General features: G+C 36.7%; 1 protein-coding gene across 14 annotated transcripts in view; it reads left to right on the top strand.

The window, feature by feature from the left end:
* The window catches only part of IKZF1 (IKAROS family zinc finger 1), a 136,271-nt gene that overhangs the window by 4,064 nt on the left and 115,996 nt on the right, over positions 1-16,211 (top strand). For 13 of the 14 annotated variants that reach the window (XM_027837011.1, XM_027837000.1, XM_027837001.1 and 10 more), the window contains exon 2: positions 12,584-12,637. In XM_027837011.1, coding sequence (XP_027692812.1) covers positions 12,584-12,637 — 54 coding nt within the window. Of the gene's footprint in view, positions 1-1,355; positions 1,503-12,583; positions 12,638-16,211 lie in introns of those variants that run through there. The other variant, XM_027837002.1, reaches the window with a different exon arrangement.

Here is a 16,211-nt window from a genome sequence, read left to right as displayed (position 1 = left end):
AGTCATTTTAAAAATTGGTTGTTATTTTGTGTAATATGATGGCTATGTGATCATACCATTTTACAATTAGAAAGTTGAGGTACAGTCATGTAAGGGGTAGTATCAGGTTTGTTTGTTTTTAAATCTTTGGACTTAAAACTCAGGTTTGTTGCTATTTTTGCAGAGAAAAGTGGAAATGTTTCCAAGATTTCATATCCAAAAAAATAGAAACAGACAATAATTTAAATTTTTTACTGGGGTCTCTGGTCTATGGTATTTCTGTGGAAAAAGGTAGATTATACATAACATATGTAAAAGCTTAAAAATGTGCAATTCAGACAAATAGATGGGAGCCCAGATCCCTGCCATTGGCTTAGGTTGTCAAAACACTGGTTTCACTATTTTGTTGACTGATTTGATTTTGTTGTTATTGTTAGGCATATGTGTGTGTGTGTGTGTGTGTGTGTGTTCTCTTAGCTGATAAATTTAGAAAAAAACAGGTTTGTATGTGTAAATTCAGCCATATTGTGACTCCTCTTCAAAAATCAATCACTTTGCACCTTAGCTCAGTCATCTGTAAAATGGGGATAACAGTTTCTTATAAAAATACGCAGATCTCTAGATTGTCAGTGTGTACCATACCATGCATTATTTTTTACATAATATTTGAAATTTGTCAGTTTTTGATCTGGCAGGTATACAGCACAGGAAATCTGAAATATTTGCAATGAAATGTTGTTTTTTGCAAATGAAGTACATGGGTGGAAAGAATCTAAAATTCTATGCCCTTTTCAGTGTAGGCTTTAAGGGAAACATATGGGCATACCCTATTCCAGTGCATCTTCTATATGGCATATGAGGAGCCAAGGAACTTGGCGACAGATGTCTATAGCTGGCCATTAAAGTAACTGCTTCTCAGTCCACTTTTAAAAAAATGACTTAAATGAGTGGCAGTCTCTCTTTGCATCACAACAATGAAATGGTGTCATGAATCATGTCTTGGAAAAGGTGAAACTTCAAACCTGAAATTTAACCATCCATGAACGGTGTAGACATAGTGTAAACATGGCTTGCCATTTCTTTCTTTTACTATCATTTCTAATTTGCTTTTGACCCTGAAGCCTCCTTGTTGATGAAAATACTTGACTCTCAGGTCCAATGAATCAGACTCCAAATAGTTTTTTGAACCCATTGTGGTTAGGGGACAGAAGGAAAGGTCTTGTCCTATCAGTGTTTCCAAAAGCAGCCACCTTTTCTTCATGCCTTTTTACAAATGTAAGCTATTAATATATGGCAAATTGGTCCACACTCTTCTTTACCCCAGCTGAATGTGAAGACATCAGTGGAAACTTGAGGAGGTGTTTCTGGCAGGCTGTGTCTGATGCTGTTCACCTTTCTGAGATACGTTAGTGATGGGGTTGAATGTGCATCGTAGGTCTATCTCCATTTCTAAATCTTTGAAGATCTGCAGTCATGAGAGAAATACAATTTACCCAGACCTCTGATAGGTACACATTTCACTGGTGAGTGCAGCACTGTTTCTTTACTACGGTAAATACTCCTTTTGTTTTTTTTTTCTCTTGATATAACATTCTAGGAATGGGGTCGCTTTGCTCACAGAGTACCTTCATTTGCACATGTCTGCCTCGTGTCAGTAGATTGAATTTCATAGAGGCGTAGCTTTAGCGTGATGGAGTATATCATTATATTTCAGTTTCGTGTGGTGCCTTCTGGTTGTCCCCTCGCCCCACCTTCTGATACCTAATGGAGAGGTGGCCACAGGTTTGCACAGTTTAATGAATTGCCAAAGTGAGGCCCTCATTAGGGAAAAGTCCATTCTTCATTGTTCCTCATTCAAGTGTGCAAAGGTTCATTTTTCTTTAGGGATACATTCACTTTCTAAAGGGAAATCTGACTATTTGTAGTCTCTCTTTTTAATTTCATGAAAGTCAGCTCTAATCATAATACATAATCACAATCATAAATGTGGGAAATCAGTCACTTATGAAAGTACAATGTGGCACATGGTCTGAAGAAGTTCAATTTTTTTCTGGTTGTCCTTGCTACTTTCATAGTGACTATTGAAACAACCAAGAATTCAATAAAGTGAAATGTCATCTTTGTAGTATTGAAATGTAGCTGGTTGGTACCATTTAGAGGACTCAACATGAAAATTTGGACTTAGGGCTTGTTGTGGGAGTTTGGGATGCTGGAAAAAAACACTAGTCACTTCAATCACAGCAATACAGTCTTTTTAAAAACAGGGCTTTGGTAAGAATTTTGATTTAGTTTTGGCTGATTTAATTTGGTTGGTTGATAACTCTTGTACTTAAACTAGTTTTTCAAAAGACAAAACTGAAAGAGTAAAAACTGAGTAGAAAAGACACCATCTCTTAAAACTTAATGGAAAAATGTTGAATTCAGAAATCTTTAGGAGAAATGAAAATGAGGAATTGATCTTTCTTAAACTTACTTCTGAAGCACTCTAAAATTCCCTCCAGTGCTTTTAATGGAAACTAGAGAGAGACAGCCATCCCCTAGTGTGATTCCCTACTTTTAGACTAAACAAGTGACCTTTTCCTTGGTATTCGTGGTGAGTTCTGTGATGGGGAGGAAATTAAAGTGGAATTAAAAGTCTCAAAGTAGAAACACATTGATAAAAATTGTGAAATCTACTTTTTATAATAATAAAGTTAATCATCCCTGGCTTGTTGAGAGATTGAACACTTAATTGCTATTTTCTTATTAAACTGGCTTGGAAATTTCTGGTACTTTTCTGCAAGTGCTTCCCCCATTCAGTATGGGGTTGTATAACATAATGTTTACCTGAATCAAATGAGATTTGATCACACTTATTAACAAAGCATAACATTTTTTATAAAACAAAATGTGTTTTGCTATGCTAGAGAAATTGAAAATCTGACATTGCAAATTACTGATTTAAAATTATTTAATGGATGTAAAATAATCCTTTCATAAGATTGGGGGGAAAGGTGCTTTCTTACTGTGTTCTCTCCAATGGAAAAGGAAGCTTTGGGTAGATAAATGAAAATATCCCGGCTATTCCAACCGTAACTGAAAATTGGAACATAGTTCCTATGAGAACTTACACAATTACTTTTAGGGAAATTTAAAGCAGCAGGATCCTAAATGGTCAGACTGGATGGATTCTGTTTCCAATCAAGTCTACATCATCTCTTAACTTTTACATGAACCTGGAAGGTGTGGGTAAACATCTTCTTGAGCTCAATCTTGTGATGAATAGCAATACAAATAAAAACTCCTTCTTGCCCAGAGTTCCACTAGTGTATGTATCTTTGAAACATTCTAATTGTTTTTCTATTTCCCCATGAAGTGGAATGAAGTGAAGATTTGGAATTAGGTGGGTAATTTGAGCAATGTGAAAAGCCAGACCCCACAGTGACTAATTCAGGTTGCTTGACTCCAAGACAGCTGAGCTGGGAATGCTAGACCTGAAAGCACTAACAAACCCAGAATCACTTATCAGCTCTGTGATTTTGGGCAACCCGCTTAATGTCTGTCTCAGTCTAAAAGTATGAAATAAGAATAACAATAGCACCTACCTCCAAGGGTTATTATGAAGATAAAATAAAAATAATATTTATAAAGTGCTTTATAAAACTTAAAATGCTATATGAATGCCAGGTATTATTGTCCTTGTTCAGTCTTTTCAGTCATGTCCAACTCTTCATGACCCCGTTTGGGGTTTTGTTAGCAAAAATAGTGGAGTGGTTTATGATTTCCTTCTCCAAGTTGTTGTTGTTGTTGTACAATAGAGTCACATTAACCCTTTAGTTGCCAAATCTTTACTTCACCTTGCTTCTTTGAAGACATAATTTAAGACTCCCTTCATTTTGCACTGGTCCTTTCAAGGTTTAGGAGCACCAGGTGAATTTTTGAAGTTCCACAGCTGCTAAAGACACTATTAGAATGTGATTGAAGTAATCCATTCTTTGTAGAACTAGTTTATAGAACAAAAAACATCTCTTACAGAACGTGAATGCAGTTAGTCTTTTTCTGTCTCCATTAAATTGAAAAAGGAGCCCATATGGTTCATAACTTATAGATTTTCGAATAGTATTCAGCTCAATATCCAGTTCCCCTAGGAAGCACTTTGATATAATACAGTACAGAATCCCAGTCCCTCCCCTAACTCCCATTCTCTGTTCCATGACTTCCAATCTTATGTGTGTGCCAAACATATATTGCATATGTTTCGAGTTGTCTATACATTTGACTGTTTTGTCACAATCAATTTTTACATTGTTCATACCAATGGAAGGGAGAGTGATTAAAAATACTAGAGACTCCAAAAATCATTTTCCCTAGCTTTAGGCTTTACTCAGACTCACATGCATTCGGGCACAAGGTCATTTCATCTAAATCTAATGTTATAAAAACTTTAGCATTTAGCTAGGAAGCTAGGAGAAGAGGTCAAAGGCTCCCATGGACACCTGGAAAGTAGATAGTACTTTGTAGTGTTTGTAGTAGAAAGTGAATAGGACTAAGGGTCAGGAAAAATGGGTTTGGGTGTCAGCTGTACCAACTAACTGTGAAAACTTTGGATGAAACACTTAACCTCGATCACTTTTGGTCTACAAAATGAAGATTAAGGAACCCTGTCCATCTATTAAGTTTAAGTTTATTGTGTTTATTAATTTATAATGTTGTTGTCCCAAGCTCAATAGTATTTAGTTTTTATTTTTATTGTTATATTTTAGGGGAGACACTGTAGTATATGTAAGTAGACAAGCAGCTTCGGACTCAGAAAGACCGAGATTGAAGTCCTGTCTCTGATATATACTAGATAGGTAATAATGGACAAGTTGCTTAATTTCTTGGTACAACTTTCTTAAAGCAGTTCTCATAAAACTATAAGTTACAGATCTGTACATATGTTTGGATACAGAGTGTTTCCACACCTGGAGGTCCCCACTGTTAAAATCATTGGTCTCCTCTCTTCCGCAAAGATTGTATGGAGCATGAACTATGCATGATCTCTATTGTGATGAGTTGATCGCGTTACAATGGAACTCAACTCAATTTCACATCTCACCACTAGTTGTAAACTAGAGATTAGAGACAATTTCTAACCACATTATATAAATCTTATAGTCCCTAGAAAATGGATCCAGTGGGCACTCAGTACCTATTTATTGATAATGAAAAATGCGTGCTCTTGGGTAGATTTTTCAGTAAATATATTTGTATGTGTATGAAATTTTCACTTTCCCGGATTTAAGTTTAAAAATAGTGCTTCGAAAAGAATGTAACAGAGTTGATCATGTCCACATAACCCAATAAAATTGTATAAAAAGAAAAAAAAGAATTAATTTTTCAGAAACGTTTTTTTGAAATCTTAACAGGTCTTAAGAGTTTATGAAAACATTCAATTGTAATTAGATGTTTCATTTATAGTTTCTGAACCTGTGTATACTTTTCATTTTGTAGTTTCTGGTGTCTTGTGAAAATCCCTTTATATTATGACATCTCTACTACAAAGAAAGAAAAATGATGTATTGTATTCTTTGTGCTAGCACATTATTTTGTAGGGTACAATACCTTTGTAAATATTGTTTGGTGTCTTTTTTTAAAAAAAAGGCCTTGGAAATTATATGTCTATGGAAATATTTCCCATTGAGTGCTTCTTCTTATCTAGCGTACAGGTAGCCAAATGCTATCTGAAATAAATCATTATTTATTTGTCACGAAAGGGTTTGGAAGGGTTTACTTTAAGTCTACTTGCCTTTTCTTTGGGACATTTGGTTCTCTTTTCTAGGAGTACTTTATAAATCTTGTGCATGTGTGTAGTTCCTTTCAAATTCTGTAGGAAAGCTGGGGAAAAAAAGAATTTCTACTTAAAGTAATAGGCAGAAGGGTAAAAAACTAATTTGAGTTTGGGGAAATACTAAGGATTTGTCATTACTTATTGTTAGAGTAAAGGAATGCTCAAGTTAATGAACCCCAGTTATCTGGAAGGATTTTGAGGAGGTATAGGACCATTAAAAAAGCTGACATTTTAATAGTTTTTTTAGTTTTCAGAGTGCTTTGCCAGTACTCCAGTTAATCCTCACCACAAAGTAAAAATAATCCAGGTATTGTTATTGCCGTATTCCAGAGGAGAAACTGAGTTTCAGTGACTTACTTATGGTGATGAGTCTAGTGTCAAACATGGGAATTCAAACCAGGTTGTTCTGACTCGAGTTCAGCAGTCTATGTAATGCCATGCTACTCATCATCCCAGTGGAGCCATTTTGTAAAAATTTCTAATGCTATCATTTCCTTTCTGGAAACTCTGTGAGTCAACAAGCTTTCCCTCTGGTTCACTTTTGAAACAGATTATCATTTGATCATTTTCAAATTCTTCTTTACCAAGTAGCCATTTAAACAATGGTTTTGAATTATATTTCCAGAAAGTTTCAGCAATTCCTTTTGGCTCTTCTTTTATACATCATTTCACACTCAATACCATTTTTTTTTTAAAAAGCCAATACAGAATTATATGTTTGAACTTGTATGTCCCCCAGAACAAAGCCAGGTGGTAAATTGTGCCCTCAGAATAAACTGTTTCCAGTTTTCAATGCTTCATTTCAACATGGAAAGAAAATCAGATTAGCTAAACAGAATTCCTTACTTTCTAATTCAATCCTTGATTTTCCTTGTTCTTCCTACTAGTTACTAATGCTTTGCAAAATAAGAGTAAAAATGTCAAGACTAACAGCTATCTGAAAATTCAAAAGAATTAGAAATGAAACAAGACTACATGGTTTTGTGTGTTCCAAACACACACTTTGGTTAAATAGTCAAGAAAACTGATATGGGGTTCTTTTCAAGATACTGTGAATCTGCACAGTGCCTTACTTTCGTCTGTGAGCATTGCTTTCAGAAATACAACATAATTCACAGTGATGTCAGAGATTTGCAGAAAGAAAATTTACCACTAACATAAAGAAGAAAAAAAGTTGCTTAGCTACAAAAATAATGAGGTTTTATTTAAGAAGCCGGGGTCCTAAGACACTCCAAATATATTATATTGTTATTGTTGCTGCCTGCACCTCCTAAAAGAAGCTTAACAGAACAGGGAAAATTTTCCAGACTTCATTCAAACGCAATTTGTTATGTCAAAGGAAAATATCAATTAGTAGACACTGGAAGAAGTATAATAACAACATATGTATATATAGTACATTAAGATTTGCAAAGTCTTTAGATAAGTTTTTTTTATTTGACCTCCACAACAATCCTGTCAGTAAGTACCACAGGTATGATTAATCCCAATTTATGAACAAGGAAACTGAAATTGAGAGGTGAAATACCTGGCCCAGGGTAAATGTGTAAGTTAGTATTTGGACTTAGGTCTTCTTAACTCCAAGGCCATTGTGTCCTGCACATCAGGCCTTGCTACCTCCCAAGTGTCCAGAACTTCACAATAGTTCTCTGATTGGACTTTCCTGGGAGCCTTGCTATTTCCGGACAATGAACACAGTAATTATAAGTGATCTCTATCTGTCATTAAAATAAACTGGGTTGAACATCTACTGGACAGTACTTGATTGAGCACCATTTATGTCATCTTGAAAATTATAACTCTATATTTCAATTCAGTTCATTTCAACATGAACTAAGCTTGCCACGTGCAATGTATTGTTCTTGGAGTTATCATTCATTAGATTGTGAACTCCTTGAGGGCAGGGACTTTCTTTTGCCTCTTTTTTTAATCCCCAGTGCTTAGCACAGTGCCTGACACGTAGTAGGTGTTTAATAAGTGTTTATTGATCTATTAATTGATAAAGATGAAACAAGAAATACTCGGCCTTCAGTGAGCTAATACTTTTGAAGAGAAATAAGTTAAATGCAGAAATAACTGATAAAAATCATAATATAAGTAAATGAGAGACCTTATAAGATTTGGGAGTAGGGAGAAATCACTTGTAGCTCTGTGTTTTGAGGATGGGGTGGTAATTAGAGAAGGCTTCTTGAAAGTACCTGAAAAGCCACTTGAAGAAAGAGAAAGCTATTTAACATCAGAAGATAGGGACAGAAAACATTCTGAACAGTTGGGGGTAGGGGGTCAGTGTATCCAGAGACTGGTTAGCAGCAAAACAAAACAAAATAAGACAGGGTGTAGAGTGCATTTCTTTTTAAAATATATTCCATAATTCAGTCTTTTCAATAATACATTTAGTCTGCTAGAAACAATTTTATTTTTATTGCAAAGTGAATATTTTTAATAGATTTACCTGAGGAATACTGTCAATTCATGGTCGAGGAAGAAAGTAAGCAGAAGTCTAAAGAAAACAATGAGAAAACATTGTCCTATGTTCCAGTTTCAGCTTCTGACAGTGCTAGGCCCCACTCTAGGGAAATGCTCTGTCCCACGAAATGTGTACACCGTGGACTGGGTTATATTTTGACAATAGCAGAATTAGGCTATTCTAGTAAGGTGTTTCAGGGAAATGCAGTTTGAACCAGTTCGCACGCTCACTACCAACGGAAGTTTCTTTGGTCTGTTATGAGCTCCTTGAGAGAAGGGACTGGTTTGTTTGTTTGTTTGTTTGTTTTGGGGGGGGTTGTCATTCTTGTATCTGCACAGTGCTTGACACAGTGCCTAGCAAATAGGAGGTGCTCCCTAAATACTGGTTAATTGACTGATTGACTGATACTTTCAAGGAGATGAAAGGAACTTAAGGAAAAACTGTCCTGGCTTTGATCTTAGAAACAAAAACTACTCTAGGATATTGGATATGCCTAGCTCTTTGCAGTTCTCCTTGTCTTCTAAAAGATACAGAGAGGAAGAGAGTATTTCAGAATACTTACTAAATCTAAAAACAGCCCTGACTAGGAAGGGGTCTAGAATGGCAGTGTGAGACTCCTGGGCGGCCAGTATCCAAGGTCATTCCGCTGGCGTTGGGTCTTTTCACATTTCACTTGTTTGTATTTATGGTTCTTCCGGTCTCTCCATTGTTCTTCCTCTTCCTTCTCCTTCTCCTGAAGTCTTCTAGTTAACTGAGTAAAATGAAATATACTGAAGTGCAAGTATTTCTACTTCAAACATTTGATTAGTAAGGCAAGTTTATTTGGAATTAATCAAAAGAAAACAGTCAAAATTGAGAGGATATATACATACATTTGTCTTCTATCAATATTTTCTGGGATTTATGGCCAGTCACTAAACTCTGAATCTCTTTCTAATTGTATAGTGGGGTTACTGCTTGCCCCATAGAAGTAACAAAGGGGTTCATGCCTCCCCTGTTAGATTGTAAGCTCCTAGAGGGCAGGGATTCTTTCTGCCTTTCTTCGGGTCTCCAGCATTGAGCATAGTGGCTCAGAGTAAGCATTTTAACAAATGTTTGTTGACTAAACATATCAAAGATAAAAGTACATTCATTAATATTATTTATGAATTTTCCCATGACTTTATTGTCATTTGGATCATTTTGTTAAAATTTTCTGGAAAAAGTAAGAAAGGAAATTGAAAGGATCCTTTTGTCCCATTAGGTTCACAAGATAGGATTTTTCCTTAAATCCTGTTTTTTTTTTTTTTTTAGCAGAACCATGTGGATTTAGAATTGCACTTTCTCTTTAATAATCTGCAGTTATTGTTAGCTTCTCCTACTATACAACATCCAGTAAATCCTAGGTCTTAGAGTGCCCAAGACAGTGCCTAAATATAGTCAGAAAGTGTTGAGGTAATGTTTGTCAAAATCAATTGACTGCCTTCTTACCGTATGAGAATATCCTTTTCGCAAAACACAGTTCCTTCCCCCGAAGACGTCTTTCACTATCTTTACCTAAATCAAAACACCAGTCACTGCCTTTTCAGCAGAAAAAAAAAAGATGCAAATTTGGAGTTTGGGGGGAATTTAGGGGAAATGAAAATGTATTCCCTGTAACATCAGATCAGGCTGGATTCAATTTTGTACAGAAATATTAGTGAACATGGAGCGATTTCCCGGAGACAAGTTTATCAGCATTAAAAAACTTTTGGTGGTTGAATTTTAGCAAGGAAACAAAACACAGACAATGCCAAATAGCACATATTTATTAACAAAATATAGTGACCATTATGGACACAATGTAGCATACAATAGTTACCCCGCTGCTCTAGCTATTTTTGAATATTGGCTATGTTTTTTCCACAAATCTATCCACTATCCACTTTTACCAATCATCTCATAATCATTAACCTGCATTTGTAAGACAGATAATACCCAATTAGAGTGGAACAGAGCAATGCTCACCATATTCACTCTTGCTCTTACCTAAGCACCCCAACATTACCTAAGCCAGTGGACCTATGAGGTCAAACCTCATTCTTTAAAACAAAAGACAAAAACTTCAAGACACTATCCAGATTATGTGATGAATGGGAGGTCTGCATAATGCTGTGTAGTGCTTAATAAATACTGGAAGAATGAGAGTGATGCTATTTGAAATGAAGGTGACATTGACTGGGGCTTTAGGGATTTTTTTTTTGATGGAGATTTTCATTGTGATCATTTTTTGGAGGGGGTGAGGGAGTGAAGGGCTTGATGAGTGGGTGTGACCTGTCCTGCAAAATTGCTGCCATATTCAATTGATGATATTCTGGGATCAAATGATAATATATTATAATAAAACCGTGCTTTGCAAAAATAGCTTTTCCTTCAGAGAAGGAAAGAGCTCAAAACTCCTCAGGGAAAGCATGTTAGCGCTGCATAGAAGCTTCAGATGAAGAGTTTTCTGTTTTATTTTAATCTACAACTTTATAATTCCAGTATTAAGAGAAGCATTTTTTTTTAAAAATCAGAGCTCTTTGAGACTTTTAAAACATTGCTTTTGTGTAATTATACCATGAGCTTTGTTCTTCCAGGTTGCCTATGGTGGGTTGGCTCAGTTGATTTGAGTACTGTGATCATGAAGCCAAGGTCATGGGCTTAATACTACTTAATGCCTCTCCACATGAGGCATTTAGCGTTGCTCTGTTCCATGGTTGCGGATTGTACTTGTTAGGTGTACATAGAGGATGAGCCTGGATACACAGTTGTACTTGAAAGAAAGCATTAACATTGCCTTCCTCTCCCCAACCTCCAGTCCTCTGACACCTGGCTCGTGTTCTGTGCACGCCTAAGGTTGTATCCCTAATTCTAACCAGTTCTTCTACAGAATACGTAATTTTCATTAGGTTGGACTGCGAATGACGATAAATGATTGAGTGCAAATACATCACCACTATAGATAACAATGCTGTGTGGCGCATGTGCCCTACTGTCTCCTAAATAAATGAGGAACGATGTATTTTTATCCTTTAAACTATTCAACAAATATTTATTGAACTGCTATGACTGCACCAAGTACTGTGGCAGACAGAGAAGATGTGGAGCATATTGTCCCTTCCTAATTGGAAGAGAATTAGGCCAAACAGAGCATCCACCAGTTTGAAGTTCTTTGCTGAAAATAGGCCACTAGCCTTAAATCTAATCATCTGTGATAAAGAAATAGGTGACAAAAGAGCAAGCCAATTCGTAGCCAACAAGTAGACTAAGCATTTATTGGTAAGGGAACATTTCCCCTCAAAGGTTACTTGGGTTGTCAACAAAACATGAGATTTCGCTGAGGTTATCTTCTTCTGGTCATGCGTTTATTATCCAACAAGCTACTGCCAGATGTCATTGACCATAGGCACTGGAGAGCTTCAACTTGTAGGCCAAGGCTCCAAATGAAAACTTTCATTTCTACCCCACTGACCTTTAGTGTTTCTCTCCCTGGTGTTTATGGTGACTTGATTGTCCATCTATGAAGCACTGAGTGTTGCAACAGAGGGATAGAAGCTTCCCAGTATTTGTCACCCATCCAAGGAGCCAGCCATCTGTCAGCGAAACAGGAAGACTTGGGTTCCTTTTCTCTCCTGGGGTTGTTTCGCTATTTTAGGGAGCTTCACTTCTCCCTATGTGGAAGAGCTGGTGGGGTCTGTAGCAAGGGCTTCTGAAAGAGTGAGGGACAAAGACTGAAGCTGCTGTTTTTTTGCCCATCTGCCACGGCTTGAGGTGTATTCATTATTAATGGAGGTAGTGCACTTGCTGCTCAGATATGCAGCCCTGCCTGCGTAAATGAGACATTCTTCAGCAAATTGCTTCGTTTTTTGATTGCTGATTGTACGCGTGTCACCAAGCTGACTCAAGGTTCATCGATGCATGCTCAGTAAATTAGAAAGAACATAACTATGGATCAGCCAAGAGAATGAATTCTGTGCCTACAATGACCCAGGGCCATTTAATTTTCTGCTTAATTTTGTTGCAGTCAGTTTGCATTTTGGGTTATTATGCAGTAGGAAATTAACAATAAATAACAAATTTGGTCCTCCTGTGCTTGTAATGATATTTTTATAAATCTTTGTAATGCTGTTTTTAAAAGGATCAAGGTCTGTGCCAGTCTGATACCCCAGCAAGTATGTGAAGAGGGAAATAAAGAGGAAAATACATTATTTCTGCCAGATAACCTTGTTGTTAAATAGCTAAGATTTTCTTTCTTTCTCTTTCTCTCTCTCACTCTCTTTTTTATTAGTATTTTGCTTTAACTTAAAACCTCTTCTTCTCTTTCTCAGATAACCTGAGGAAAATGGAAACCGATGAAGCTCAGGACATGTCCCAAGTTTCAGGTGAGGCCCTTATAAGATATGTATACGGGGGAAACCGTAACTTCTGGTCAGTCATGAGTTACCACAACCCTAATTAAAATGCTTATTTGGGGATAAGGGCCAATCAGCAAAACAAAGAGTTGAAGTCAGACAGTATTACCATTTGGCATCAATCAACAAGAATTTATTAAATACCTACTATGTGCCAGGCACATAGGCTCTGAGGATACAAGTGCGAAGAATGAAACAATCCTTACTTGTAATGAGCTTAATTTTGAAGTAGTTATTCCAGTCTGAGAAAAGTTCACAGATATGGAACTGTGTTGAAAATTAATTCTTTTGTGAAATCTGGAATTACCTGGGGGGAGTGGGCAACATGATTTTGACTCTTGGGAAAAAATATCTGTCACATGCTGGACTTAAAACAAAGGTACACCAAGTCAGAATAACATTGGTTTTAACAACATCTAGGAAGGGTAAATTCTGGAAGGGCACCAAAAAGTGTAGAACGGAAATTATTCTTTGTTTGGAAGACCCCAGTTGCATTATTCTGAGCCTTTTGTGGAGAAAGCTCATCTCATACCTGGACACTGAGGAGCTGGAGAAATATTAAGCCTGTTGAGAATTCACTGTTTCCACTAGATTCTCCCAGTCCCCCAGAGAACTTCAGAGACAGAGAGTGAGTATGTCATCTAGCAGAGCCCACAAAATGAGACTAGCTGAGATGTACCCAATATCTAACAAGCTCTGCAATCGGAGGGCCCATCTGTGTGTCCATTTCTCTCCAAAGGGGCCCAGATACATCAGCCGTGGTGGCTTCAACTGACTTTGGTTTTTCAGTTTTTAGTATTTGAGAGTGAGCTGCTTTACCTCAGCCAAATTAGAGTCAATCACAGAAGGATGGCCCCTATCAGTGAATGGCTTTTAACTGTCATCTGTGGTTCAGCTATCAGGCTCCAAATTTTACGGTAATTATTTTGTTTAACTACTATATTTTGAGCTGGCTTAGCCACCATGACATAAAACATCTTCACAAATATGGTTTGAGCCTGACTAATGGGGGCCATCCTTTTAAGATGAAATAAAAAACAGGACTTTCAAAATGTTGTAAAAACACGTCCTGAATGTGTGCAGACTACATGCTTTCCTTCTTAGTTGGACTGTAGTTGTTTCTGGGATATCTTTCATGTCCAAAATACCGGACTACTTTTCTCTAGGAAGGGACAGAAGTTAAACTGAAAGTTTATCTGTTCCCAACTTTATCTATAAAGAAAGTGATTCCTAAGAGAATTAGGTCTGCTTAGTGCCTGCTGGGTGAGATGTAGGATTACAGGAGATTTTTAGACCTCCCTCATAGAGGAAGGTCTTGTTCACTACTGTTTGTCCCACAAGTTAATGATAGAATGAAGAGGAAGGGAATGTTTACAAATTTTCCAATGACCAAAAAAGGCCAGTTTCAGGTCCTTGAAATCTTGAAAAAGATTCTTTTTCCTCTGCTGTCTTTCTGATGTTCCACTTTGAGTGTCTGAGTTGGGATGCATTTGAGTAGCATAAGATTCAATTCAGGGTATGGACTGTAGGATTCCTAAAGGAGACTTTAGGACTAGAAACGGACCTCCGAGTCCATCTAGCCCAAAACTTTCATTTTACAGAGGAGGATGCTGAGGCCCAGGCTGGTTAAGTAACATATCCATGGTCTCACAGGCAGCCAGCCATCAGATTGTGATTTGAACCAGAATCCTTTGAGTGAAAGGCCAGTGTTCACCTCATTGCACCATGCTGTCTGCACCTCTACCTTCTACCTTTTATTCTGATATTAGCAACTGTGTTTTCTAGGAATAGTGACCTTTGGAATAACCAGGTTAACCACCGATCCACAGATCCCAATAACAGAAATGATTTTCCCCCCACTGTGACAAAATTCTATATATTCAGTTTGAAGATGAAAGGTTGAAGATGAAGGATTATTCTCCGTGACTTTTGTCCAAAAGGAAAATTGTTTATATTTCTGATCTACTCATTCACCATTTTGGCATATTTAATAAAGCACTGCATATGTTGAAAATATTAAGAATTATTTTAGACTTTTTAGTCTAATTTTGAGTTTTCACAACAAATTTTAACATACTCTCCTCTCCTCCCTCTCTTTCTCTCTCCACACACACATACATACATACACACACACACACACACATACTTACATACATACATACATACATAAATTGTACCTTTAATAGTAATCAGAAATAAATGCTGTTAGTGTCAAATGAGATGGCATTACATAAAACACAGCAAAAGTTAAAGTAATATAAAAACTGAGTTAGTATTGTTGCTCTTATTGTATGTTGACAGATGTTTAAGGTACGTGCCATTTTTAGTAACAGCTTTGGAAAGATAACTTGGTATTGATTCCCATGTAAATTAGCCTACTTCTTGGAATTTGTGATTTTTCCAGTTGGAAATAAAAGTCGTATCATACTTTTTTCCCTCTGAAAGTTTTATTTGGAGCAAATGGGAAACTGCTCTATTAAAATAAGTCAATATGTTTAACCAGAAGGCATTTCAAATCCATGACGCGGAATTTTTTTAAATGACACCAGAGATGATGGATAATTTATACAGTGTTCTTTTCTCACAAATTATTTAATCCCTGCCCACAAAATACAGACGAGATCACAGCTTCTTGTCTAGGTTTAATTTTTTTTGATAGTTTGTGAAATTCTGATTTCAGATACTATCAACCAGTTCCAGTTTTTTAGACTACTTAACTGCTGAGTATCCTGGGTCACCCACCGAATTTAACCGTGTGTCCTAGTAGAGGCTTTATCAAAAGAATTTGAGTCCCTGTAGAAAGGGAAGAGAGTATTGAACAGAACTACAGGTTGGGAGTCAAATGACCTGGGTTCTAAATCCTCAGCCTCTTACTACCTGTGTGACCTTGGGAAAGTCCCATACACTTGCTGGGGCTCAGTTTCCTCATCTATAAGATAAAAGGGTTAGATTAGATTATCTTTTTCTTAAAATGCTGAGAATAGATAGCAAATCAAGAAGAGAACTAGAATTTCATTTAGTTTATATATTTCCATAGGAGACTTTATTTTTGGCAACTTTTCCACCAAATATACTCTTATACATGCCCATTATTTTTTTGCTCCTGCTTTTGTTAATTCTAGTTCTTTGCTTCTTTTGTATATCTTTGTCTTAAGAGAGTAAAAAGGCCTCTAAAAGAGGGCTCAATTAACCAATGCTTATTGAATGCCTACTACAGTGTGCAAGGCACTGTGCCAGACTCTGGAAAGATCTTGGATTTAGAGTTTACAAAGTCCTCTGTGTCCAACATCCTCATTTTGCAGATGAGACTCAGAGAGGTGTAATGACTTGTTTTAGGCCACACAGGGAGTTAGTTAACTAGTTAGTTACTAGGAGAGCTGGGATGCTGACGTAGGCCTTGCTCTAAATTTTATTCTTTCAAGGAGGACATAAAACATGTGCTTTTTACTCTCAAGTTCTCAACAAGGTAATAGGAGAGATTAGGCATACAGTCATCAAACACATACATGTTTCATTCAGATATTTTACTTGGTGAAGATAATGC

The sequence above is a fragment of the Vombatus ursinus genome, unplaced genomic scaffold, assembly GCF_900497805.2.
Source record: "Vombatus ursinus unplaced genomic scaffold, bare-nosed wombat genome assembly UNPS02014820.1, whole genome shotgun sequence".
Taxonomy (NCBI): Eukaryota; Metazoa; Chordata; class Mammalia; order Diprotodontia; family Vombatidae; genus Vombatus; species Vombatus ursinus.
Note: the sequence above shows the minus strand (reverse complement) of the source record. Positions and strands in the feature narration are given on the sequence as shown.